The sequence below is a fragment of the Parambassis ranga genome, chromosome 24, assembly GCF_900634625.1.
Source record: "Parambassis ranga chromosome 24, fParRan2.1, whole genome shotgun sequence".
Lineage (NCBI taxonomy): Eukaryota > Metazoa > Chordata > Actinopteri > Ambassidae > Parambassis > Parambassis ranga.
In genome coordinates, this window is record NC_041043.1 from 4,973,014 (window position 1) to 4,999,659 (window position 26,646).

The 26,646-nt window shown below is 41.3% G+C and overlaps 1 protein-coding gene and 2 long non-coding RNA genes across 9 annotated transcripts in view; all 3 read left to right on the forward strand.

The window, feature by feature from the left end:
* The window catches only part of utrn (utrophin), a 145,431-nt gene extending 123,341 nt beyond the window's left edge, over positions 1 to 22,090 (forward strand). For 6 of the 7 annotated variants that reach the window (XM_028397312.1, XM_028397311.1, XM_028397316.1 and 3 more), the window contains 10 exons: positions 2,125 to 2,261; positions 6,642 to 6,680; positions 7,179 to 7,244; positions 9,540 to 9,605; positions 15,017 to 15,178; positions 15,891 to 16,128; positions 18,266 to 18,341; positions 18,568 to 18,651; positions 19,779 to 19,804; positions 21,136 to 22,090. In XM_028397312.1, coding sequence (XP_028253113.1) covers positions 2,125 to 2,261; positions 6,642 to 6,680; positions 7,179 to 7,244; positions 9,540 to 9,605; positions 15,017 to 15,178; positions 15,891 to 16,128; positions 18,266 to 18,341; positions 18,568 to 18,651; positions 19,779 to 19,804; positions 21,136 to 21,144 — 903 coding nt within the window. In that variant the 3' untranslated portion in view covers positions 21,145 to 22,090. The remainder of the gene's footprint in view (positions 1 to 2,124; positions 2,262 to 6,641; positions 6,681 to 7,178; positions 7,245 to 9,539; positions 9,606 to 15,016; positions 15,179 to 15,890; positions 16,129 to 18,265; positions 18,342 to 18,567; positions 18,652 to 19,778; positions 19,805 to 21,135) is intronic. The other variant, XM_028397313.1, reaches the window with a different exon arrangement.
* LOC114428689 (uncharacterized) lies at positions 2,285 to 5,265 on the forward strand. Its single transcript, XR_003669608.1, has 2 exons — positions 2,285 to 3,600; positions 3,923 to 5,265. It is a non-coding gene; the product is annotated as an uncharacterized LOC114428689 (long non-coding RNA).
* Positions 22,091 to 24,268: 2,178 nt separating the features above from the next.
* The window catches only part of LOC114429192 (uncharacterized), a 40,409-nt gene continuing 38,031 nt past the window's right edge, over positions 24,269 to 26,646 (forward strand). Inside the window, exons 1-2 of the long non-coding RNA XR_003669629.1 lie at positions 24,269 to 24,375; positions 25,016 to 25,113. This is a non-coding gene — a long non-coding RNA (uncharacterized LOC114429192). The remainder of the gene's footprint in view (positions 24,376 to 25,015; positions 25,114 to 26,646) is intronic.

A 26,646-nucleotide genomic window follows, 5' to 3' on the forward strand; every position in this document is an offset into this window, starting at 1 on the left:
CTCAATTAGAATCTCACACTTGCGGGCCAACTCTTTTCAATATTGCTTAACGTCATTCTTTGAGTGAGTTTCTCTTGACGTTTCTCATTTCTGTCTTTTAATTTGCTTTTTCAATTTTGCAAATGGGATAGATATTGACTTTGGAGGAGCAGCTGTAGGGAACAGCAATCATTCTTCCCCGAGTTAAGACGCCCAGCAGCTGCCTGCAACCGCTTTGATAAAAAACATTATCATGTTTTCAGCTGTGCTGCAGCGATAAACACTTAAACTGTGGGTTAAATATTAGTACTCTGCTACTAGACAGGGTACTATAAACGCTCAGGAGTTCACTGATTGTCAAATGTATTGGAAAGATGAAAGGGGAGTTTGCATTGCATCATAAAATCACTAGATTTATTCCCAAAAAAGCTGTATGTTAGCATTTTTTACAACTATAAAAAGCAAAAGATACAGCAATGATATTTTAAATGATTTATGTAACAGCAGCAAGGACACGACACTAACTGTAGCAGAGAGAGAGAGAGAGAGATTTAGTTTAGATGAGCTCATGAACTCAAGGACCACACTGATAAAAGAGCCACGATGGCAGATCTCACTCAAAGGGGCTGCAATCATTGCAGCGCAGATTTGCTCTGTTTGGTAGAAAAAGCTCATGGCAGCAGCTTGAAAGCTGAAAGAAATGACTGAGAGCATGTGACAACAGATTGTATGCACCGATTAAATGAATATTTGAACCAATCATTTTAAGCTCTCCGTCTCTGCCAGAAAACAGGCACAACTTATCACTGCTTTGAAGAACGGCTGTGACAGCAGCTTACTGCTAACATGCTCGGCACAAACAAACCGGAAGACACGCGAGGTTAAAGGAAGCCGAATACACGCAGAGAACAGGGTGTTTTTGCAAAGCCAAACGCACCTCCGTGACCTTAATCATCACAGCCAGATCAATACAGGCAGGGAAGTGGAACGAAAGTAAAAGAAAGCTTTTGACTTAAATCCTGTGAAAAGCTGTATAACGTGGAGTTCATAAACACTTCACATCCAGCTTGTATTGAGTCTCCTGATACTGGAAGCTGAGGTAAAATGACCCCAAATCTTCCGCGCTGCATCCTTCCTGCCAGTCGGAAATCTAATGACGGCCCACCTAGATGGATTGATTGAGTCATTTTTAAATCTGACACCTCAGCTCGGCTCCACCCGACACTTCATGTTGTGAAAGTTTTTATTGTTTTTTTTCTTTATCTCCTTCAAAAATTAGGTAATTACATTACACTTTTCCCCACGCTCGCACCGAATTGTGTTTCAGTTTTATGCCTTTGATAATATCAAGAATTTGCAGGGGGTTTCAGATTGATGGTGCTTTTGTGAGACTCATTCATAATATTTTTCTTTATCATGTGGTTTATCTTATGGCTGTTTTTTTTTTTATATCCATCGGTTTCATCTGTGATATTGGAAAAAGTCAACTTTGGGAGCCATGCTGTTTGGATGACAATCATTTCAATGTTTTCTCAGGAGGAAGTTTTGTTGATGTGTAACTGGTGTCTCAATATATAGCATCTTAACGTCCCCCTAACACTCCGACATCTTATTTCACTTCCTGCTGGGGATCTTTTCTCCTGTTTTCTATCCTGCTCATGATATTTCATTTTTATGTCCACCACCTTTTGCAAAATCTAATAAAGGCAAGAAAATAAAAGTCACACAGGAGGGAGCTTACACAAACACACACACATGCAAACAGCTTTGGTGTAATCACTCTGTAATTGCTGTTGGTTTGCTCAAGTCAAATCTTAAATTGTGCAGATTAGTCAATAAGCCAAGTGAACTCAGTGGAGCATGTTCAATAAAGCATATCTGTAGATGTGCGTTTGGTGTGTGTGTGCTTGTGTCTGTTAGTGGTTGTCAGGAGCCTGTGCATAGAGGGTTTTTTGCCTCCCTCTGGTCAGACTGTTGGAGTAATTTGTTGTTTGCTTGCATGGCAGAAAACACTTCTGTAAGAAGAACACCTCTGCTAAGTATCTAATTAGCAAACACATTGTCTTGCGCTGATGATGAGCGCGCATGAGAGAATGGAAATGCATAACCTCTCCATCTCTTCCTGTTGTTTCCTCTCTCTCACAGACCACATCAGGCGAGGACATGCGTGATTTCACCAAAGTGCTGAAGAACAAATTCCGATCTAAGAAGTATTTCGCCAAGCATCCGCGGCTAGGCTACCTGCCAGTACAGACGGTGTTAGAGGGCGACAACATGGAGACGTAAGTAGTTCATCACGCATACCAGTTCTTAAACCTAATTGGCTGAGGGAGGTCATGTTGATATGGCATGTTAGTATGCACTCAAACAAACCAGAAAATCTTTGTAATTTAAAATTTCACATGGCAATATAATTCATACTGTGGTTGTTAAAACTGAGACTTGTGCACTTTAAGTAAAGCATCTTTATTATAGATATTAGTCTAAACAGTAGCTTATATGGATCCTGCTGCTGTATGAGGCTGCAGGTATTAAATGAATTCAGAGGAGTCACTTCTGCAAACAAACTTAAGCTTGTGGTAATATTTTGTCAAAGCCATGAGGCATTAAAAATTCATTAATCTAAGCTGTGAGGGAATCCATCTTCACCTGTGTAAAATCATATTTCTGTTTTATGTGTCTATGATGTGCTCATTACCTCACATCACAGTATCTTTCAGTTGTTATGGATTCATATGAAGGAAAGCACTTTTTATGAGCTTTGTTAAATTACAAATACAAAGAAATTGTCCATCAAAGCCTCTTTAAGGCTGGATGGAATGATTGATATCTCTAACATTTCGGGATTTTAGACAGAAAGAAGAAACAGAATGCCGTTTCCTCCGATAAGCCCCCTTATTTCAAACCTCAAACATAATTTCATTACAACTTTTAAATCAAAGGTAGGATTTTTGCTACGATAATGCTTAAAATGTATTTGAAAATTTTGAAAAAGCCTCTGCCAAGAGCCACACATGGCATTTTAGAACCACAATACGATGTTGGAAATGGATGGATAGCCCTTAACTCCTTTGCTGTTTACTCTCCTGGTTATAAAAGCCCTCACTCAACAGGTGTAACAGTGAGGAGTGTTCATTTTCCACACTTTTTACATGTTGATTTACCTGTTGGCCCAGTTGTGCGACACTGGCCTCGGTGATGAAGTCTGATTTATGTGCCAGACACAAATTCCCCTGGAGAACTTAAGCCCACATTATGCAGATGCCCCAGGCGGGCACCTCATCCTCCCCAGGAGTGCATCTTGAATTGTGTCCTTTTTGAATACCAGGCACTGTGCTGCGTGCTCCAAAACCGTCACGCTTTGTTACTCATTGTTATGTTCTTCTGTCTCATCTTCTTCGTCTGTCAGTATTTTTTGTGGAATATGCCATCACTCATTCACTTATAGATTCTGACATTTCACGCTCAGGCTCTCTCACTTTTTGAACAGTAGTTCTGCATCTTTTTTTTTCTTCCTTTTCTCTTTTTTTATAAACACCAGCAACTCTCAGAGATGGTGCACATACAGTGACTCACCTGTTCACTCACAATAGATTTTCCCCTAACTTCCACTCACACACAGTCACTGCTCAGATGGATTGCTCTGCCTCTTTCATCCCTCCCATCTTTGTCCGTCCTCCTCCTCCTCCTCCTCCTCACCTCCCACCTTGCTCCACTCTCACTTCTCTTCCTCTCTGAAAAATGACTCCTGCAGAGCTTTCCTGCCTGATAAATGTCTCTAAAAGGTAGAGAAATTGGCAAAATGCGCAGATCCTTTCAAAATATGGCAGAATGGAATGGAGACTTAGAGAATTTAGGGCTATTTCATGGTCATCATTTTCCTGTCTCTTCTGCTGCAATAGGTTTCTCCTGTGAGACGTGGGCTAGCCATGTGTTGCCACAGGCCGCGGTCACACAATAAAGAAGCTTTTATATGCAATTTGAGGCATTTGGACTGCCTATACAATCTAGTTTAAGCATACGGTCAATGTTAAAAAATATCCTCCCATTCATCTCAGGCCTGTACTGTCACAGCTTGGTGGCTTCTGCCTTCTTGGTGTCACTAAAATTAATACTCTGACCTAAATTGAAATGGATTTTTTTCTGTAATTGGAACAAGGTCCCTGCTTAACACGAGGAATTAAACAGATTAGGTAAACACCAAAACAATCAGCGCCATGTTTGCTGCTGTGACACTACATCCAATTTTTCATCTGCACAATATAGAATAAGTATTTCATGCTTTTTAAAACTGAACCGAATAACCCCCAGTTTCTCCTGTGTTTACAGTTGTAAAGACTATTAAGATATTTCACACTTATAATATCACTCTAACCTCTTTTAATGTGATGTCAGGCTCTGCTGGTTTTTCTTAACAAAGGAAACTTCTAAGAAGTTGTAATTTTTAAACTACTGTAGAAGCAAAAGAGAAAATTAGATTGTCTGCTGAATAATTGCCCTCCCTAATGGACTTGCTCGCTTGTCTCTCGCTCTCTCTTCTCCACTCACTTTGTAACATCATTTCTTTTTTACTTTTTTTCTTCTTCTTTTTAATCCCTCCCACTGTGGTTCTCTCCACCTTGGGAGAGAAAGAGCATAACACCACCTACTCTCACCTCCCACTTATATCTTTACCTCATTTCACACCAGATAGGATTCTAGATTCGTCACGGCTATATTTGATAATGTGAAATAACCATTCTAATGGTTTCCCACTCGGTGTTGGTTTTTTTGCTTTTTCGCGTCTGACGTAACCAGTCAGAGGAGATGAGTCTGAGTTGAAGCAGTCCTTGCAGAGAGGTTAATGGCTTTAAACAGGGATTTAAAAATTTGTGATCTTTTATTTTTTAAGTTTCTTTCTGACACATTCTGAAGAATTCACTTTTGGTAGATAGAATTCACTTTTGGTAGATAGTTAAATCTTTTCTTTTGGTTTTTGCCACTTTCTAGCCCTTTTGAGCTTGGTTTCTAGGTACATTACATGTGCCTCTAAGTTATCATTTTATAAACAATACAGGAGTATCTCACATACACACACACATGTTTTTCTTTCAGGCTTCGCATCTACCAGTCTGGACAGACAGGTACAGATGTCCTAGAAGGCCTTTTACTCCTGATAGGAAAAACAATGGCAGACATGGGAGTTGCAGAGGGAAGCGGTGTTAACTGTGACAAAGTGTCAGTATGATGAACTAAATAGATCTTTTTTAAAACACCTTTTAAAGCCATTCACCAAAAAAAAAAAAATACCGATTGCATGATTTTGACAAATACACAAAGAAACGACTAAAGACATGAGCTCTTTTGGCAGTTTTCAGCGTTTCTTCTCACTCAGCAGTTTTAAGTTGTTGCCATTGGGGAAAAATACTGCGGCAAATTTGATCCAGCTTCTTTATGCCCCCTCCAGACAGGTTTTATAGCAGAGCGGATGTTTATTGGAGGTCAGGGTGTTTGTGTCTAATTCAGTTTGACTTTTCCTGCTTAAGTTAAGTCAGAAAAAAAAGTGCATCTTAATAACCTTGCATTTTTAGTATTTTCACCTCACCTAGAAACAGTCTGACTTAACAGTAATGAGGCAATAACATTAAAATATTCTCAGAAGTGTGACTGATCGAGTCCTTCCCTGTAGACATGTAGCCTGTTCAGACACAGTCTCCTTGGCCTTCACTCTCTTTCACTATAACTTCATTCATCAATGCTTTGATTAACACACCCTTGCAAGGAGTGTCAGATGAATTTGACTGAAAGATAAAAACCGACATCTCCTCCCCTGAAAGACAAAAAAATGAGCACACTGCCTGTTCCTTTTTGCAAAGAAGTTAAAGGGCATGTGAAAAAAGTCAGGCAGCAGCACCCGCTCTGAGTAGTTAGCTCAGCCTGCCATGCCAACCCTGATCTCTTTTCTCTCTCTTTCTGTTCCGTCTGAATCTCCTGCTACATTTTGTATTCTCCTCACAGCTACAGAAGTGTGACTACTTTGGCTGCCCTGCTGCGAGAAACATAACCACCATGCTGCCACGTCTCCCTCTGAATTTCTTTGCTTTAATGTGGGAGGAAAAGGCGCACGGCGAAATGATTTCAACCTCAACTGTTATCTTACCAATGTCTAGCTGGCTCCTCTGTGAAAACAGCATGTTACTGTTAGATAAGAAGGTGTTCTGTTTGTTTCCAAATAACGATTTATACTAAGAATAGCAGCAATTATTAAAAAAAGACGCTTCACGATCCAGCGTTGTCATAGTTATAAATAGAACAGTATCTTCATATGCAGTGTTTTCTAGTTATATAACATACTGTAATGTAATGCAAACAGTGGCAGATTAACCAGAAAATAGGTTCCTCATTCCAGTAAATCCTACAGGAAATAATTGAGAAAGGGAATGAATTAGGGCCACATCTCTCTATATGCAGGAGGAAGTATATGTACCAGTATATGAATGTGTATGTGTATGTATTACATGCCTTTCCTGTGTGTTCGGTCCAGCTGCTGCTTAGTCACTGGACAGACGTTTCCTTCCACACCTTCCTCTGTTGTCAGTGATTTTTGACCCTAAAATATATTTTGTGGTACCTCTACCTTCCTCCCCCCACTCCCTCCCTCATTCCTTCCAATTCTCTTACAGTCCTGTCACCCTCATCAGCATGTGTCCGGAGCAGTACGAGTGAGTATCTACGCCACCAGCAACAACACCTCGACTGCTGGAATGTCTTTCATCGACACACCTCCTTTACTCCCCCTCTCTCCTCGCTGTCCAAAACCCTCCACACCCCCTCCCCCCACCTCCTCCATCATCCTGCTCCCCCACACCCACTAAGCCATGACTACACTGCATGTTGCCTGCCTGCCTGCCTGCCTGATCCACTGGCTGAACATGCAACAACAAAAAAACTTTCTTCTTATCACCTCACCACCTTTTTCCTCCGACTAGCATTCAGTTGCTCATCCCGACAGGGTTGTCTAAAACCATCCAACCGCTCCGTAGATCATCCTGTTCTCCTATTTCTCTCTCTAGGATCATCAGATTTGTTTTCTAGGTGAATGTTGTGAGGGGGGGTATTAGATTGTGTGTGTGTGCATGTGCCTATGAATCTCTGTGTGTTAATGAGGTTGTATGAGCACATCGAATCTCATTCATCTCCATTACCCCATCCATTTCCAGGCTGTCCCAGTCACCTCAGCTCTCTCATGACGACACCCATTCCAGGATAGAGCAGTATGCCAGCAGGTACGCTCCGCATTCGCCAATCTCCATCACCATCAGTTTAGATGTCACAAAACACACACACACACACACAAACACGTTGCAACTCATTTTCGAAGGTCTTTGCAAGTGTTGTTGAATGTCTCTCATAGATTGCTGTGCAGAGTGAATTTATGTTATTGCAGACCATTTTTGATATAGTGTTCATGGAATGATTGATAAGTTCATGGCTGAAAGAGAGGGCCATTTGTTTAAAAAAAAAAAAAAAAGACTCCTAGTTCATCCTTCATGGAGTGTATGGATCCCATCTTTGTAGAAACTGGTGTCTTGAATCAGAAAGTGGTCCATTGCAGTGATGCTATGCTGAATCAGGTGAATAGGGCAGGTGTTGGACAAGCTTGATTCCACTTTCTTGGATGGAAGCCATCACCACTAAGAGCTTGTGGGCTAGAGCGTTGTCCAGGTGGAAGCGTACCTCTGCTGTCGACATCATTCATTGAATCTTTTTGATTTTTCTCCCCTAGCTGTCTAAAAACATCAGTGGAGAGGACGTCTGTAACAGTGTGACAGTTTTTCAAGGTAGCCCACCAGCAGCACTCCCCTTTGTGTCTCAGAAAACAGAGGCCATTACCTTCCCTGAGAGACTGATATTTTTTTTTTGTGGGTGCTGGAGTGTTTCTGCAGTTTTGATTGTTCTTTCATCTCTGAGTAGAAATGGTGCCTCTAAGTCTCATCCTGCATGGGCACACTGCTGTCATACACCCAGCTCTGTGTCAGCAACGTAGCACTGTGTTATTCATCAACATCTTGTCAAAGGTCTGGTGTGGTGATGGTGACTGGCCTTTCTGGGCTGGGGGTTATATCAGAGGCTCCCAACCCCCACACCCCCCCCCGCCCTGTGGACCTCCATGGGTGATAAACATTTGCATGAATTTGATACTATAAATGGGGAAGCCGGTAAAATATCAAGGAAAGAAATGTTGAATTTGCAGTAAATAGAATAAATTATACCTTTATTGTACAAAAAGTTTAGGTAATGGATGTTTATATACAACGAAACACATCTCAAATGCCACTTAGAGCTGAGAAACACAAACACAAAGGAAGCACATTACTGCCAATAACCATCAGAGAATTATGTTTTTGTGTGTGTGTAAGAAATTGAACTCTTCTCTATTCAGCCAAGACAAAAAGAAGGAAATGGAAAAGACAGAACAAAACCTGCTTCGTACAAATGGGAGACACAGAAATGTTCCAGAGCAATTTATCACTATCAGTAAAGTCGGGATTGCTGTGCACTAAAGGAACATATATTGTGTGTGTGTCTTTTTTAATTTTGTGGCAAGCATACAATAAATGCCAGGTGACTGTCAAAGTCTGCTCAGAAGACATACAGCCACCCGCAGCTTTGGCTGGTGGCATTATGGATCTGCTGCTGAGATCAGAGCTGCCACAGATCGGCCCCGATAGCTGTTTTCAGCCGCCCGCTTCAAATGATTTCACCGCGTACATCAGCACGCCCATGTGCACAGCGTGCGAGCTGCAGTTAATCATTAACAGCATCAACAGACTAATGTTTGACTGCGCTGAGATTGAAATCCTGTCATGTTTGATTTTTAGATAAGTCTGAATATTAGGATCCACAAAGCATCATGCTCGAATAAAAACCCCATGAAGGAATTTCTAATCAGTCCCAATCTTATCTTCTGTAACGCGACCGCTTGCGTCACAACGCTGCCCTGTGTGTACTTCTGCACGATGCTGTGATCATGAGGCAGCACTGCTCCGTCTGGCCTGTAGCCTTCCATCGGACGCGCGCCATTAACCTTCACTCAGTGTTTCTGGCTGCATTGTTTCATCAACGCTGACACAGACATGAGCGCTGTGAATTACAATTTTAACTGAAATATAGACACTAATATTAGAGATAAGGTTGCAGCTCACACACTGAAAAATGCACAGACTAATAAGATGTGACTTATATCTTCTCCCTCCATGCATATAGTCAGTGTGTGCTTGTGGTCTTAATGTGCTGGACAGCCATGCTTGCTCAGACTTTATTGTATACAGACTTTGAACTGTGGAACCAGCCTCATTAGTGTGGGATAAGGTTGTGCCCACAACCACATACACTACACAAATCTCTGCTATATACACACACACACAGGCTTCACAGTGACAGACATGGTTGTGCATGCATATAGGACATGCATGTGCAGGTGTGCTGCTGTGGCATTGATATCATTTGTTCATTTTAATGACCTGCTGATAGATTTTAAAGGCTTTAGCCTCACTAATGATGGGTTGTGTTTATTTCAGGTTGGCTCAGATGGAACGCTCCAATGGCTCTCTGCCCACAGACAGCAGCTCAGCTACAGGAAGCATGTAAGTCACTGTTGATTTACTGTGAACATATTTGTAAAATATCTTAATTTTCATGATACTGTCCACATACTCACTTTGGCCAGAATTCATCTATCTGTTGTATATTTAGATGAGTCCCGACAATCAATAATTTGAGAAATTACAGGTTTTCATGTTTAGTTTTATTACAGTACTGAGGCAGATGTGAGTATAGTATTCCCTGTAAAAGAAGAAGCAACAAGGTGGCTTTTCACATTTCTGGACAGAGATCAGTGAAAGAACCAAGTAAAGCTTTGATAATGTAAAACAAAAAGAGCGTAAATGGAGGATAACGACAGTGTGGTGTGGTTGAATACAGACAAAGGGAGCAGACTTTCTGGAGAAAAGTAATAGATTAAAGTGCAGACAATGACATAGTGAGAGTGACTGCTTTTGGGATCTCTGATAACAGCACCATTATCTATGATCAGAGGAGACGAGAACACGGAAAATTACCAAAATGATGAGGAGCATGAGTGTGTGTGTGTTCATGCCAAGGTGTGTTTGTGTGTGTCTGGCTTTTAGACCCTTTTCCCGAACCAAGATCCTAATCAGGGGAATGAGCTCATGAGGTTCAAATGCCCTGTTAGGTCATACAGAGACCAATTTCTTACACAAGTTTGTATGTGGATAGAAGATACATTCCCACTCATGTGTGTTTAAAAAAAAAAAAAAAAAAAAAAAAAAAGCACAACTGTGGAGGTGCATGTGGGGAAAACAGTTAAAGCCTTCGAGAATCTTCAGTGAAGATGAAGAGCTTTGCTGTGTTGTAGGTTGAATCCCATGCTGACGTGCATGTGGAGAAGTGCTCCCACTCTTCACCTTTATCCAACCTCGATGCTCAGAATAGCGGCTTTAGAAACAAAAAGTGTTTCACTGAAGCGTCCCAAAAGCTGCGTTTGTTTGCTCACATTGCATTTGATCAATAGGGGGACAGAAGAATAGAAAGGCAAAAAAAGTGTTGGTGAGCGGGTTTATTGTCCTCTCAAAGCTTTGGTAATGCGGCACAAACACATTGTCACCACTCCTCCTCACTCTTTTTCCTGCTTTGTACTCAGGCTTTTTTAAGAGAAGCAGCCATTATCTTTGCCAGCTTTGAAAACAGCACAGGCAGGCGCCTAAACAGAAGTGCGCAGACCACTAATCAAGTGAGGAAGATGGTGGTTTGATGAAGGCTAATGGGTTTAACTGCAGTGAGTGTAGGAAAAAAACAAAAAAATATTAGGAACATAATGATAGTTCTTTGTGCTTTCCTCGACTTTCACATTATTTCTGTGATATTTGCATCCCGCTCGGCTGAAAAACAACAATGTAAATGTGAAGATGAAAAGAGCACACGAAAATGAACATTTAAATGTCAATCATACAGCATAATTGCTTGTAGTGTGTTTTTCACGTATATACATAAAAAATAATGTTATTCAGTGCTCTTATTTATTTATATACACTTGTGTTTAATGCAGTAAAGTGTTTAAGTTTAGCATTATAAGTTAATGCAGCAAAGAAAAGTACCTATTTATGTGCTAGAAGTCTCTCATATCAACTAACATGAAATCTTCTGTGATAGAAATAGGTACTGTCATCATTGTAGCCAGCTTCATTTTCTAAAAGGAGTTTACAGGGATGGTTTATGTATGTGCAGATTTATACAGCAATAAAAACATGAAGGTTGTCAGGAACTGAATACTAGATTCAAGAGTGACTTAATCCACTTATCCATGCGACTGGAGGTCATAAATGTTAATCTTAGGGCCAGACTGCAGTGTTTTTACTTATGATCTAGTGGTACAAAGTGGTATTACACGATGGCTAAGGCTGTCGAATCAATCTTACAAACTTCAACTTCTCCTGTGCTTTCTCAACTAAGCAAGAGCACCACCATTCCACTTTTTCTCTTTTTACACCTTTGTTTATCTTTGCACTCTGTCTGGTTGGAGCAGGTAGCAGCACCTTCAGCTTAGAAAAAATGCATAGTGTAACATGGATGGCTGCAGTTGCCAATTACATGGATGTTTGGTTTTTGGCTTGTATTTTCTGATCATTCAAATCCTGCAAACAGCGATTTGGACTGGCTGCCAGCTGTGCTGTGATATCAATAATTAGTGTGTATGCACGTGGCTTTACTGCTTGTGTCATTTTAGCTTTTATCTGGAAGGGAATCCTTAATTAGAAAGTCAGTGTTGCCTGTTGTTTTTTTTTTTTGTTTTGTTTTTTTTTAACACCCAGCCAATGCACAGTGTTGTCATCAATGCCTCGGGATGTCACTGAGGAGCAAGTGTCCCCACTATCTTTTTTGTTTGGTTATCTCTCACTTTCCAGTCTTTCCCCCAGTGCTGTCCCTTTTTTAGGCCCTTCATTCATCTCATATTAATTTCTCTAGCCTTTTCCTTTTTTCACCTTTCACCCAGCAGTCCTCCCTCTTTTTCTTTTACTCCTTTTATCATTCTTCTTTTGTTGTAGTCTAATAGTCTAATCATTTTTTTACGTTTGGGTCCAGGCAACCTTCAGACTAAACACTTTTTTTGAAGCTCTCTATCATAAACAATACAACTCTCCAGTTAAGGGAATCCTTGGACTTTACACACTGTGTTTCAGTGTATTTCACCAGAGAGGAAGAGTAAAGGATTTGTTTTCCCTGGTATCCCTGATTTCCTTGTTTTGCCTCCTCGTGTTTCCGTCTGTCTTTATCTCCCGCTGTTTGAGCCTAGCCTGGTCAGCTGATAGGACTATTCAGCCTGAGAGGAGCTCCTTCCTATGTGATATGTCTTCTATAGCAACAGACCCAGAGGCTATTGTTGTTGGGTAAAAAGTCCACAAAGGCTTGTCCTCCGCTCACCCTCAGCAAGCACAACACTCATATCCTTCAGTGCTTTGCAGCCATAGATAGCTAATAGCCTTGGCTTTCATTACATTTGATACTTCACACCGAGGCTCTCTTTTTTTGTGTGAGTCACTTTCTCTTCAACCTCCACCGCTTTTCCTTCCTCTTTTCTCTTTCGGAGCAGGTGTTTGTGAGACAGCTCTACCCCCTGCAGTCCCCATTTTCACATGTAATGATCCCCTCTCTGCTGTCCTGTGGGTTCCCCCAGCCAGACACACAGTCTCCCTGCCGCTTTCTGTTGCCAAGGACCTGCCTAATTGGTCACACAGTTTGTGCAGGACCCCCTTCTATGGCCCCAGTAGACAACACTGCCACCAATTTTCAAGTTTCTCTATGGGAACTAAGCCTTTCTTCATCATCTATGTCTGCCCTGTCACAGCATGCTCATATTTCAAAGAGAAATGTGCGAGTGTGTGTGTTGGTTAGTAGATGTGTGACGCTTGACTTCCTGCCTCTGCCGGCTTGCTCTATGTCATTTTTCAGTAACTCTGCGGGTTCAGTCTTTACGTTATAGGGCCATGGATGAATAATGGCGTACATGTGTGCATACTCCAAAAGTTTTTCTGAAAGACTAGAAAAGTTTGATTCAAATAAAGTAAAAAAAAAAGCAAAGAACTGCTGGTAAAAGAAAATGAAGAAGCTTTGGAATGTTTCTTTTTCTTTAATTAGGATTCAAAACAAGTTGCTTTCACTCTTTACTACTTCGACGTCTCTTTTATCAGAGGTTGCTGTAATTCTGTGCAAATAAATACAAGGTTGAAAGTCCAAACAAAGTCTTTAATCAAAGAAAGCTCTGAGTTTCACGTCACACAAGGAGCTACAGCTGGTTAGCGATAAAAAGCTTTTTCTCCTCAGTGTACACAGAGGGCTGCTGGCTTGGCGTATTGTTCTTTTTGTAAGACAGGAGATGAAAAGCCTCAGTCTGTGTACCTTTTCATCAGGAGTCATTGAGGTCCAGGCTTTGGTCATGAATTGGTGTAATTACGAAAGAAAAAGGCTTCCTCCCTTTTTATGCATGGGGTGTTAAAGGCATTCTGAAAACCCACTGGTCAAGAAGTCAAATATCTTCAAGAAAACCTGAGAGGCATTGTTAGTTTGTCAGCTTGTTCACCAGGGCATTTAAGGTCCAGCCCTGACAGTCCATCAGCCTATGCACTGGGGGTCATAAGGGCTCATCTGTATCATGTAAGGAAGACGGTATATAGGTATGGGGGAAGCTTACTAAGCAGCAGGTTTGAAACTGTCACCATGTTGGCAGCGCCAAAGTCCACCTAAGAAAGGATGAAGGATGAAAGAATGAAGAAGCACACATTTTCATTTGACTGGTTCTTTATCAGCAGCATTTACAATGCAAAAGAACCAGCAACTGCCCAAACATGACCTGGTATTTGTGACCAGAAACAAGCTCTGCATATCACCAGCACACAACCATGCTTAAGCCTTAATAATTGTGGTTTTGGTCACTATTCTTTCCTGAAATCATAAACTCGTACTCACAGCAATAAATATGTGGATTGAAATATCATGAGAAGTGTGAGAGCAGGCTGAAAGCTGTGGCACTGGTGGGCATTTGAACTGGCTAAATTCAGTAGTGCATAGAAATGTATGCACGTGAATAGACCATGCCACTGAAGCTGCTCTGCCAAACTCTCCTCCAAGCTGTCAAAGTGGCTCTGGAAATGACACTCACTTTAGCAATGGAAAGGACTTTAAAGTAACTGTCTGCCATCTTTGTGAGTGTGAGTGTGTGTGTGTGGTACGTGTGGTTGTCAGGCTGTGTTTCAGAAAGAAGGCGACAGCTAGGCTTTGGCAAGTCTTCTTTTCATATCATTGAGATATAGCACATAAGGAGCCGGCCTGATAACCACACGTACAGTTAAACAACAGCAGCCATTTCTCCCTCCTTCGTCCCATATCTTTTCATCTGTCTGCCAGGCTGATTCTCCTCTCTGCTCCCCCCATCTCCCCACAGCTCTCCCTTATTTCTGTTATCAGATAGTAAAGACTGACACATCAGTGTTCCACCAGGGATTGTGGAGCTTACAGCACAGGAGACCTAGTATAGCAAAAGATCTTATATATCACAGCAGCTCACACAGTCTTTGTTTCTATTAGAGGACTGGAAGCTGCCATTCACTGTCTCTCACAAGAGTATGCAAAAAGACCAAAAGCTTTTGACTCAAGCTCATCAACTACATATGTTTCCAGTAGACAAAACAATGTTGTTCTTATCAAAGACAATAAACAGGAGCATTAAGAAAATATGTTTGGCTTAAACAGGAATTTAAAGCATTGTCACCTGTCTCTGTGTTACAGTTTTCAGACTGAAAAGTCAAAAGCTGAGTAACTTGGTCTCTGCCCGTGGAGAGTGGCATGACTGTAAAACCTTTTATCAGTTCAAGTGCTGAATTAAATCCCTTCCCTGTAACTGAGCAGAGGTTGAATTGAACCGTCTAACAAGGACAAGATGTTTGAGCTGTTCACTCATCACATATCGCTGCTCTTTCCACAGGGATGACGAGCATGCCCTGATCCTGCAGTACTGCCAGACACTGGGAGGTGAGGGCTCCCCGTGCAGCCAGCCACAGAGTCCTGCCCAGATCCTGCAGGCGGTGGAAAGGGAGGAGCGGGGCGAGCTGGAGCGGATCATAGCTCGCCTGGAGGAGGAGCAGAGGTATGACATTAGAGATGAATAATATCAGAAAAATATCACCTTTGTTTGGATAATCATATTAAGATGGATGGCCATGACGATCTTGATCAATAAGGAGTAAAAACAAAGTCTGTTTTATGGAAATAACATTTTCAAAATACATTTATCTTCTCTTTTTGCACTTCCTGTTTGTTCACATCGCACAATCTATTGTTAGATAGATGCTTTTATACAGCCAGCAGCCCGATTTAACACTGATTACACACACACACACACACAAACATACACACAGAGGCACACAGGGTGAGCAAGGAGAAGAGAGAGAGCTTTACTGCAAGGCTCATAAATGCCAACTTAAGTAAAGCACTGCAGCTTATGGTTCTGTACTGAGGGAGGAAGAGGGTGAGGAGGGAGTGAGGGGAGAGATTTGGTTGGGGGGGGGGGTCCTTTATGTTTGTCAATCCACTTCTAATAGGATTTCACTGAGAAGTCAGAAAGCAGAGGTAAACATGAGTGTGGCATTTTGTGTGGCACCCCTCTGTGGGGGTTCAGAGGGAGGCTTTTGAAAGCTCTGGGAGTCTTTCAGGGATAATAGTAATGTCACATGTTTGTAAGACCTCACCAGAGAGAATATTTCATTTGGTGTTTTTTTTTCTTTTTGGTCTGAGAGATATCCACAATCTTATGTAAAGATTCAGTGAAATCATTTTTTCTTCTACCCATATTATTTTAGGACACTGCAGAGGGAGTACGAGCAGCTGAGGGAGCAACACGGCCAGCGGGGAGGCCCCGCCGGAGGCTCCTGGGAGTCCGAGGGCTCCTCTGCCCACCCTGATGAGGCAGATCTTCTGGCTGAAGCCAAGCTGCTACGACAACACAAAGGCCGGCTGGAAGCCCGCATGCACATCTTGGAAGAACACAACAAACAGCTGGAGTCTCAGCTCCACCGCCTGCGACAGCTACTGCACCAGGTGACACAACGCTCACACCCATTGGCTGCTCGGCTTTTCTCAGTCAGACTGTTGACAGACAACAAAAGTCACAAGATGATTAAAGCAGAAACACAACTGATTATTACTCTCCAGTAGCAGCCTGATACAAAGTCCTCACTGATCCTTTAGTGATGGTTTTGATGGTGTACAGAATGAAATCAAAAGAGTAAATCCTCTTCTGGAGGATTTTCACATCATAGAGCTTTCTTTGAGCATACTGTGCCTTAAAATGTGTTTTCCTCATAAAGTGTCTTTCCTTTCAAGTTCATTAGGCTTGTTGTTGAAGAGCAGCAGGGCAGTAATTAGTGTACACACACACATACACACACACGCTCACCAGTGAGCACTAAAGTTTTAGAGCAACTCATAAATTAAAAAATATCAAAAGTGAACACAGTCTTTCTAAAAGTAAAACCTAATCATAAATATGAACTTTATGAGTAATAACCCAACATCCGTGCGTCTGTTTCCTGTTTTTATGTTTAATTTATCGTGAATAACAACAAGCCACTACAAGATTAGGTCCTAATCACGTCATTACCATGCCACCCAGCGTCCATCCCGAGTCCCTCTATCAATAACTTCCGGATTTGTTTATGCCCGACCTAATTGCTCACCGAGGTTGGATTGTTTGTGCCAAGTGAGAAATGCACCACCCTCAAGCCAAGCAAACAGCAATCCCAACAAATCAGCCTGAGCAAACAGGTACTGGCTCTCTGGTAGCTGTGAGGCTGGGAGCCGGGTAATAACTCAACCACAAATAGAAGGCAGCCGATGTGACTCAGCAGGTTTTTAATAGACAAACATTAAAATTCTGACAGAAACTTTTTTTTTTTTTGGTGAATCCATCTTTCACTGTATCAGAGATTTGTGAGTCAGATAAATGCTGGATGCTTAACCAAGCACCGTGACTTTTCATCGGCTTATCTTACACGTGGATTTCACATAATGGTCAACAGCAACACCATCATTGTCAAAATGGCAGACTCTGACCCTCCCTCCTCATCCTGGAGGACTGAGCTGACTCTAAAATACAAAAACAAACCCCTCTAAACGTAATGACATGCACAACTACCTGCATGCACGCAATCATCCCCACTCTGAATAAGAACTTCTGTTGTCTGACATTTATGCTCCCTGGAGACCTGATGATATGTCAACATGTCTCTCCATCAACCGCAGCCACAACTGCCAACCTGCAGAATAATAAAGTCAGCCAGCTTGATGGCACGCATTAAATTCACACTCTTGTGGGCTGACCAAATCCCTGACCTTAGCTATTCTAAGACATGGCCTCCAGACAGCTCTGGCTGTGCTCTAGAGACGTTTCCAACATGTTAGCCTTTACAGGCACCGGAGGGCAGGAGGAGGGGTATGAGGAAACATTGATTCACTTTCTTGCAGAGCTGAAGGGAATGTAAAATCCTGAAATGTCACTGGACATCAAGGGTTTAGGTCTGTGCTCATTTCATCAGTCTTTTCCTATCAGCGTAACTTGAAGTGCTGATTAATGATTCTTACTTATCTTGTGATGACAGAATTGGATAATCAGTTTGAATCTCTTTCAATGGGGCTCCAAAGCAGAGGCATCATAGTGCAGACCACATTTCCAACCCTATCAAAAATGAGCTTTTTTTTTTTTTAGAACAGGTCATTTGTATTTATTGCCTGCTTTATCAGCATCTTTCTCCAGGCATTCGGTAGAAATTTAGGTGAAGGAAAGGACTAATAAACCTTCATCTTGCTGTGCATTTATATGGGCATAATAGTATTTCCCATATATTTTGGCTTGGTGTCATAACTTTCAGTTTTATTCTTGTTTTGCTGCAGCTTTCATCAAAAAAGGATGCCTTTGAGGACTTTGATTTTGATTTACAGTGTGGCATGTTAAACTCAATTTGAGACACCAGCAGACACTTGTCTTGTCAGAGGAATGTTTTTGTACAGACCACAGCAGCCTCGTTGTGCCGCCCTCTGGTATTCCCTTGTCTTCGCCTGCTGCCTGTGAAGCACGGCTAATTTTGAAGTTGTCAAGCAGATGCCAAGCGGAATAATTGTGTTATAATGACTGAGTTTTCTTTTTTTTGTCTTCCCTCTCCTCGTGCCTCTCCATCAGCCGGAGGCAGACTCGAGAGTAAATGGAGTGTCCTCTCCCACCGTGCAGGATCGAGGGCCACTTACCGAAAACTCAGGTGAGACAATTAAGCTAAAAACACACACACACACGAACAACTGCAACTTTGTTTGTGTTTTAGAAAGATGCATACTTAGAATTCAACCACACTTGGATGGAAGTCTGACGATTTCTCACTTCTGTGTTGTCAGAACCTGTTGCTTAGTGTAGTGCCACATAAAATGTGTGTCCGGTAACTGAAAGTCAACCTTTCTGTGCCTGCTTCTGTGTGTATGTGTGTTCAGATGAGCTGCTGGACTCCCACAACAGCAGCTCTGACCTGGCAGATGTAATGGAGCAGATTAACAACTCCTTCCCTGCATGCAGTCGTAAGTTTGCTCCTCCTCCTCCTCCTCCTCCTTCTTCTCTTTCCCACTGTGTCTTCCCGGCCTCTGGCGGCACACGTGTGTCTCCTGACGAGGTCTGCAGAAAATTGGACCAGTAGTAAGAGAAAGAGTTTAGATGGATTAGTTTAGAAGGAGAGGAACCTATTTTCACACTGGAAATACTGAAATGAGTTTTTAAAATAGTTGACAAATAAATGGCTGCTGCTTTATTTCTGTAGTTACCGGTAATCAGTGTTTTTTTTTTTTTAAATCAGCCTTTCTTCACCAGGAAAACAACTTGAATTCACAGCATTTAAAGGGCTCTACTGTGGTCAAGTGCAGTGTACATTTCCGAGAAATGTTTCCTATTATTATCTTATATTTTATGTACAGCATTAAATATTAAAGCAACATGAAATGAAAATCTTTATGTGCAACAAACAGTCTTTGCAGACAGACTTCTCTCATTTGTATCTGTAATAAATATCCACATTAAATAAACTAGAAAGTAAGAAATCAGGCAGTGAAGAAGCAGTGGTCCTTTCCTGATCCAAACATGTCAGCCGGACTCATCATCCTTCTCTTCCTCTTCCTCACCACCCCAGATACATTCTTACTCTGCACCTCATTCATCTTTGTGTGTGTGTGTGTGCTGAAACCAATACAGCGTCCATTGTGATGATAGACACGTAAATACAGCCTCAAGGCTTATCATTTCAATTTGTCATTTGAGATGAATAGAAAACAACACAGAAACACAGACCCTTATTACTCTTAATAGCTGCATTTGAAACGGTATTCATCTTTGTGGGTGTTAATCAAATAGAAGAATAAATATGTGAACATCGGGCAAAAGAACACAGATTTTGAATTGCATTCAATATATTTTGAGCTGAAAATCCTACGAGGCCTTTAGTGGGAAAAAAAAATCCATTCTAATCTGGCAGACGCTGCAGAGTTATTAGAATTTGGTTGCTGCACAGCTTCGAGGCACCAGGGCTGAGTGTGTGCATGAATATGTGGGAGGGACCCTGAGGCTGATAATTTAGTTTCAACTCATGAAAACAGAGATGAACTGAGGAGTTCAAGTGTTAAACTGTTGTACTGTCTCTTTGTTTTGTCTCCCACAGCCTCAAGCCTCTCCTCAAGACCACAGGTGAGATGAGTTTCCTCCACACAACACTATCATGAAGTAGTCTGTGAATCAGCAGCTTGTTCTTTCTCTCTGCTCCATCGTCTGAATTGGGGAATCAGTATTTTAGTAATTGTTGAAGGTAAAAGAAGTCAGAACAGAGCATATTTTAAAGTTAATTACAGCCCAGTATTCCCCTTCATGTAGCCCTCACCTGCCTCAACCCTCCACATTTGGTGGCCTGTGAGAAAGAGGTGGCTAATGGATGTCTAGGGAGCACCATTAGCCTCTCCTCTCGTTCTCTCAGTCTGAGGCCAAGGTACATTTGGGGACAAAGGTATTGTAAAAGCTGTTGCCAATGACCTCTTCCCACTATAATTATTTACCTTGCTCCAGTGGCTCCTCAGCTCGGCTTCACTCAGAGACTTTTTAAACCGCTCAGCTCGTCAGGCAAGAACTTTAGATGCCAGTTTAGCTGCCTATTTATTATCAATGTGTGTAGTGGTGGCAAGGCTGACACACTTCTGCTTTCCTTAACACCATTTAATTTGACTGAGGACTGATTCATTCATTTCAGGACAGCATTGCTGGATGGCTGGGACACTAACATCTCTGGGTGTATATATATACGTGTTCTATTTCTATTATTTTTTTAACTTTTTTAAGCAAACAACCTTACAGATTGTACTTTGAATCCAATCTTTGTATTCGCACAGGGAACAGAGTGATTCACAGCCCTGTCCTTTTGTTTGTATTTATTTTCACTTATCTATTGTGCAGATTCTTCCTGCGTAAAAGAAAGAAGGACAGAAAGAGAAGGACATGTCACGTTGTTGTTTGTTGTGCGGAATGACCTTCAGTGCGCCTCGCCTCACGTACCTTCATATAAACACATTCATTGTTAATGTTGGGTTGTTTACTGCCTGTTTTGGAGGACTTTGGTCACCCACGGTGTGACAATGCTATACAATATGAGCATCACTTCTACGTATCGGTTAACTTCATCATCCTTGGCACACAGTGTCTCGTACATGTGAGTAGTGAATAGATTTGAGGGCAGTCTTCATCTCTAAGAGGACAGAAGAATCTTCTTCCACACCCTCCATCTTCCTCCTCCTTCTCACTGCTTTCCTAATGGAGTACTGTAACTTGAGGGACTGCAGTCCATTTAGCAGCTTTCAAAGCTGATTACACCATTCGATCTTTCCACACAGTTGATGTCTTGATGAAGAGAAATGAGGCGAGATCACCTACTGCAAAAAAAAAAAAGAGAGAGAGACACACATACACACATATAGACTGTGCACTGAACCCAGACACACCCTGTGTAACTTGTGTTGTGTGTGTGCTTTCAGGTGATGTGAGGACTGCTACCTGAGGGCGGAGAATTTCCCTATCCCGAAATCCCAAAGACGCACAGGAGCAGACAACTTAACTACTTTTACCACCTTGTATTGTACTATGCAAACTGTACATTTTATGAACTGTAGATTGTACCTGAACTTGATTGAACATTTGTCAGTGATTTTATTTAGGTATGCAGAGGAGTAAATGGACACGGGGCTTTGTATAGTAACATATGCTTCTACTTCTTTTTTTGTTTGTTTGTTTATTGTTTTGTTTTGTTTGTTTTTTAGTGGGTGGTTTGGGATTTGTGTTCTGTTCTTGTTAATTTCTGCCTTCACTGGGAATCAGCTGTTACATTATTTTGTCATTCCACTTCTCTCTGCCGCCTCAGCCCCTATAGCTGTGATTATTTGTCAATAAAAGATGCCACAGAGTAACAACATTTACTGGCTGATAACGTAGACCTGTCACTTCCCAAATGTTTTAATTTGATATCTATCTCGTAGCATGTTTGATGTCAAGTTCCCCTTTAAAAAGCATCGGTTTGTCGGCAGACTTTGTCTGAACTGTGGTTTGTTAATGTAAACTTTAAACTCTACCCCTTCTGTGCCTATACAGTTTGTCCTTCCTCACGTGGAAGACAGAGATGATGAATTATAGAGCGATTGTGTATAAAGAGAGATTTAAATCTACAGTTGTCCTGAATCTGGGTTTGTTAAGAGGCAAGCCGTCATCATGTAGAATAGTTTTTTAAAGAGATGTATGTTCAGAAATCAGCGGAAAGCCATGATTGCCTTGCTACCTCAGACTCATAGACACAGTTTTGTTTTTGTGGTTCGTAAAACTTGTCGAAAACAGTTGTGATCACTTACAGACATGAACAACCTGGTTTAGCATTCCAAGCTTTTGCTTACTGTATTGGTGTACACTGCAATGAGGAGTTACCAAGTTTAAAAAAAAAAATACTGTATCACAATGGGTCTGTGGCCTGCTGAAGCTAGCCTCCTGTTATGATGAGTATCACTTTGTTGGTTTTTTCCACTGGCCTTCTAGCACTGGTTCCTCACTGCGTTGTGTTGTCGTGATATTATGCTATCCTGTAAAACTTGTGAGACTGAACAACACTACTATAACCTCCTCTGATTGTAGACTGGCGGTGATGATCTTAATGATTACAATCATGATGAATCGTACTGTGGCAGAACTGTGTCGCTTCTCCTGAGGTATGTAAAATAGATTGACCACACTACATGTAATATGGCTACGTTGTTTTATTCTAAATAAAAAATTTTATAACAAGTACACACAGGCATTTTGTTGTTACTTGTTTACCTTACTCTGCTGTGTTTTTTTGAATTGTTACACCCCTCCTACAGCAGTCATGGTGCACATATATCCCGTCTTTGACCTTGGCATCCATACAGTGGTCCACAGCTGTGTTGCTCTTCCTTTATCTTGTTAAGAAGGCAGTGTTGTAATAGTTTTATGTGACATAAATAGGGGCAGGTGTGGGACCTTACTTTGGATTTGTGGACCTCTGTCCTGGTAAAAGAGCACCTCATTGATCTGGCTAAAGACTCTCAAGTGGTGGTAGGACCTGACAGCGCTGAAACAAAAATTCAACATTGATGCACTCAAACAGCTGCATGTGCATATGAGGAGCAGGCCACAAACGTATCAGTCTTCCGTAGAAGATTAATTAGTCCACTGCTTTCACAAACATGCTGCCATCTCATTTTCTGACACCTGGTTTGAGCAATATTAGCCTCATTAGTGCTAACACCTCAGCCGTCTTCCAGCCAGGATCATTATTATCTATCAAAGGAATTGATCACGCGGTAAGGGGTTGTTTCATTATTACATGTTTGCAGCGAGCATGCTGAGCAGGAGCTGAGAACTCTAAATGAAAGATGAAAGGCAATTAGCCTTTTCACCCTTTATTTTTTTTTTCCTTTTTTGAGCTGCACTGTTCTTGTGGTTGTTTGTAATAATTATCAGCACTTTTCTTAAAGACTGTTTGATGTTTGATTAAAGACTTTTATTATTCTGTGCGATTTTTACGGTGTAAAATTTGCTCATTTAAGCAGCCTATCAGAATAAATTATGTGTCAACAGGATGCTGTCTGCACTCTTAATGCTGCAATTATTAGACTCGTTTTAGTGGTTTCCTGGTTAAACTACTCTTCTGTAACCTTTCAGTTTTTTTTTTAATTTTCTTGCCTCATCACAAAATGTCAACATGCAAGTCATGGTTGTGTAACTTCGTCCTCTCTGCCACACTCAATTTTTGTTGTGTCACCTGTGCAGGTTCAACTATAAAGTAATCACAGAAGTCCCATGCTGCACACTTTATGGTTCTACTTATCATCTAAGGTCCAGCAATTTCATAAAACACTTTAATAATGCAACAGTAGCCAAATGGTATAGTGCAGCCTAATTGGATCTGTGGCTACCGAACACATTCTGGCTTAGCACAGACAAAAGTGCCCACATCATCCTCTGGGCTCCTCTGAGTGTTTTAATTAGTCTTCCAGTCCCATTTCTGTAATGCACTGCAAGTATAAGCTTGTACATAGAGGCAGTGAGGTTTGTAAGTAACAAAGTACCATTCCCAAGGGAGAGATGGTGTTTATTCCTCAGTGGATCCTATAATAAAAAAAAAGAGTTGTACTCTTGTTATTAATATTAATGCGAGAATTAGGCTGGATTTGGTTTAATTGCTGAAAACAATCTAATATGAACCTTAGTTGAAGCAAGACTGCATGAGCTAATCACAAGTGTTTCCAAACTATTTTAATCCTGCTCAGATCCAGTGAGGTGTGCAGTTTTCTTGTTAAACAAAGATTAATGTTATGCAGTTCAGCAAAAAACACTTATTTAGAGTGTGTTTAAATAATCAAATGACAACAGTGAGCTCCCATATTAACTTTCCACTCTGCACTGCTCTTCTTGTTAAGTTTTTAACTTTTTTGATTATGATTCGATTCGAGACTCATGACTTTATGGGACTCTCATACTGTAGCTTAATGTTGTTGCAATGCAGCCGTCGGCCACTTGGGGAAGCATCGAGCAGGATGTTATCTCAGTCGCCATCTTGAAGTTCATGCTTTTACTGTCACGTCACCAAGTCAGAAATGTTGGATTAGCCGCATATTTTTGACAATGCTGAGGATTTGATTTCCACCATTTCCGCAAGCAAAGAAAATTGTCATACTCGCGGAAGACGAAGTTTTAAATATTCCTCACAGGTAAATACGTTTTCCTTGTTGTGGTGTCCACTGTTGCTGAACTGTTATCTGAATGTTAAAGTCTTCAGTCGTGGAAAAAGTAAGTCTGCCGCTGCTGTTGTCGAAAAAACGGCAAAAGCAGTGTAATGTTTTTTCGCCTGTGACTGGTAATTTTTAAATACAGTCGTCAGCTATAGCGTTTGATATGGTACTTAGAGGTTAAGCTAATGGCTAAACACAGGTATAGCATCATTAGTTGTTGTTGTTGTTGTTGTTGTTGTTGTTGTTTTAAGAGTTTCCTCCCGTTTCCTTCCGTTTTGCGTTTATGTTTGTTATTCAGCCAATAAAACAGGTAAAACTTTTTTTTCTTTTCTAAACAGTAGCATCCGTGCTAACTAGCATGCTAGCTGCTGCACGTAAGGTTGCTGTGATTATAGTGGCATCATGGTTTTGTGTCACGTTGCTGTCGACATGAGACTTTTGTCTGCAATATTGTTACATTTTTATAACATGCAGTTTAAGCCAACACATCTATAATTGTTTTTTGTGACGAAATTTAATTATTTGATTTGTTATAAGGATGTTTTGCAGACAAGAGTTGTCATGTAGAAAGTTGCTGTCTCTGCTACAATATTAATAATATATTTTATTTTTTATTTAGAAAAAAAACTTGCACTTGGAAATACAGAATAGCTTCAGTACAGAGTTTACAACAAGATGATGAAGATTCTGGTCAACTTTGTGTGCATGTATGCAAAGGTAAGCAGCTATGAAACTAACCTGTGGCACCCTAATCGATAAATCCATCACATAATTGACTGCACAGCTGTGCTGCACAGGTGTATAAGAGCGTGAGAGCTATTGAACAATATTTAAAATGGTCTGCAGCGTGTGACCATGTCGCTTGGAAACAATGTATTGCTATGTAAAAAGTAGATGTGGGTCACTCCCTGTTTGATATTAGAACATTTATAAGTTTCAACTATCAGTTTTTAGTTACGCATTTGCCTGATTATTGGGACAACTTCAGAAAGGTGCAATAAATAGCCACAAGAGTGTATCCAGAACTTGTAAGATTTCTTCCCTACCATTCATGCTGGGTTTGTGTACATTCTGTGTGCAGTAAAACCATGTGTAAAAGTCATCAATTTTACTGGATGAGTTGGAGCAACTTAGGAAATACTGTTGAGTATTGGGCATCAGTGTGCTAACACACTTCCAGGGAACACTCCTCAAAGTCTGCGAGTTTGTGACCGTTGAGATTGGACTAATAAATATATTAAATTCTTCTGTTTTTTGTCAGGATTATAGAGTTGGTTTTCATTTTTTAGCATTGATTGGCACTGGTGCCTCAAGTGGTTTCTAGTACTTTGCTCTATCCCCCCACCCCAGTGCATGAGCAGTTCTTTCTTTTTCTGTGAATATAAAGCTCTCACAGGTTACCAGACAATATCTAATCTATTTGTACTCTTGTCCCTTTACTCCTCTGAGCACCACAATCTGTGATCTGTCTTTCTGCTTGGGGTGAAAACAGACTATAATGACACCTCCAGGCTTTGGCTGTGTGGCCTCAACTGTCCATTGACCAATCAACCTACTTTTTGGATGAACAGTGGTGCTGATGCTGCTGGATGCTTATTTTTTTCTGTCTGTCCATTTCTCATTCATGCAGCAGCTCTGGCTGGCATGCAGATCTGTTCGACAGCTGTCTTCTTTGATCAGATGCTTGGCAGGCAGTGACATGGCTGGTGCCGATGGTATGGGTGCCTTGGTGGGTATAGTTGCCCCTGGCACAAGGCAAAGACAGGGAACAGATGTTGAGGGGGAGGCAGGACACTGTAGGACCTGTGTGGGATAAAGGACGAAGGCTGGACCTCAGAGATGCAGTTGGAGAGAGGAGACGGGATGTGTACAAGGCAAGCAACACAAAACCGAATAGGAGAAAAGCCCATTTCTGTTTTTATTGGTGCTGTCGTATCAGCAGATGAATTTATTTTCTGCTGACGTGGGGATCTGCTAGGTAAATACCCCAACTTGAGTTAAACTTGTACCATAATGACTATCCCTACTTACTTTCCTGATGCAGTACTGCTGCATTTTATTGTCCTCTGTGCACTTCAGATCTCTAAAATATGCTGAGTGCACATAGTGAGTTGTCATTAGTGGCACATTGGCTCTCTCTTGGACAATTAATTTCAAAAAGATAACTGCACTGGACTTCCTGGTAGGACTTAGTTTTGGATATCAGCATTTTCTTACATAGGGAAGCAAAGGAAATGGGGAACCACAGCC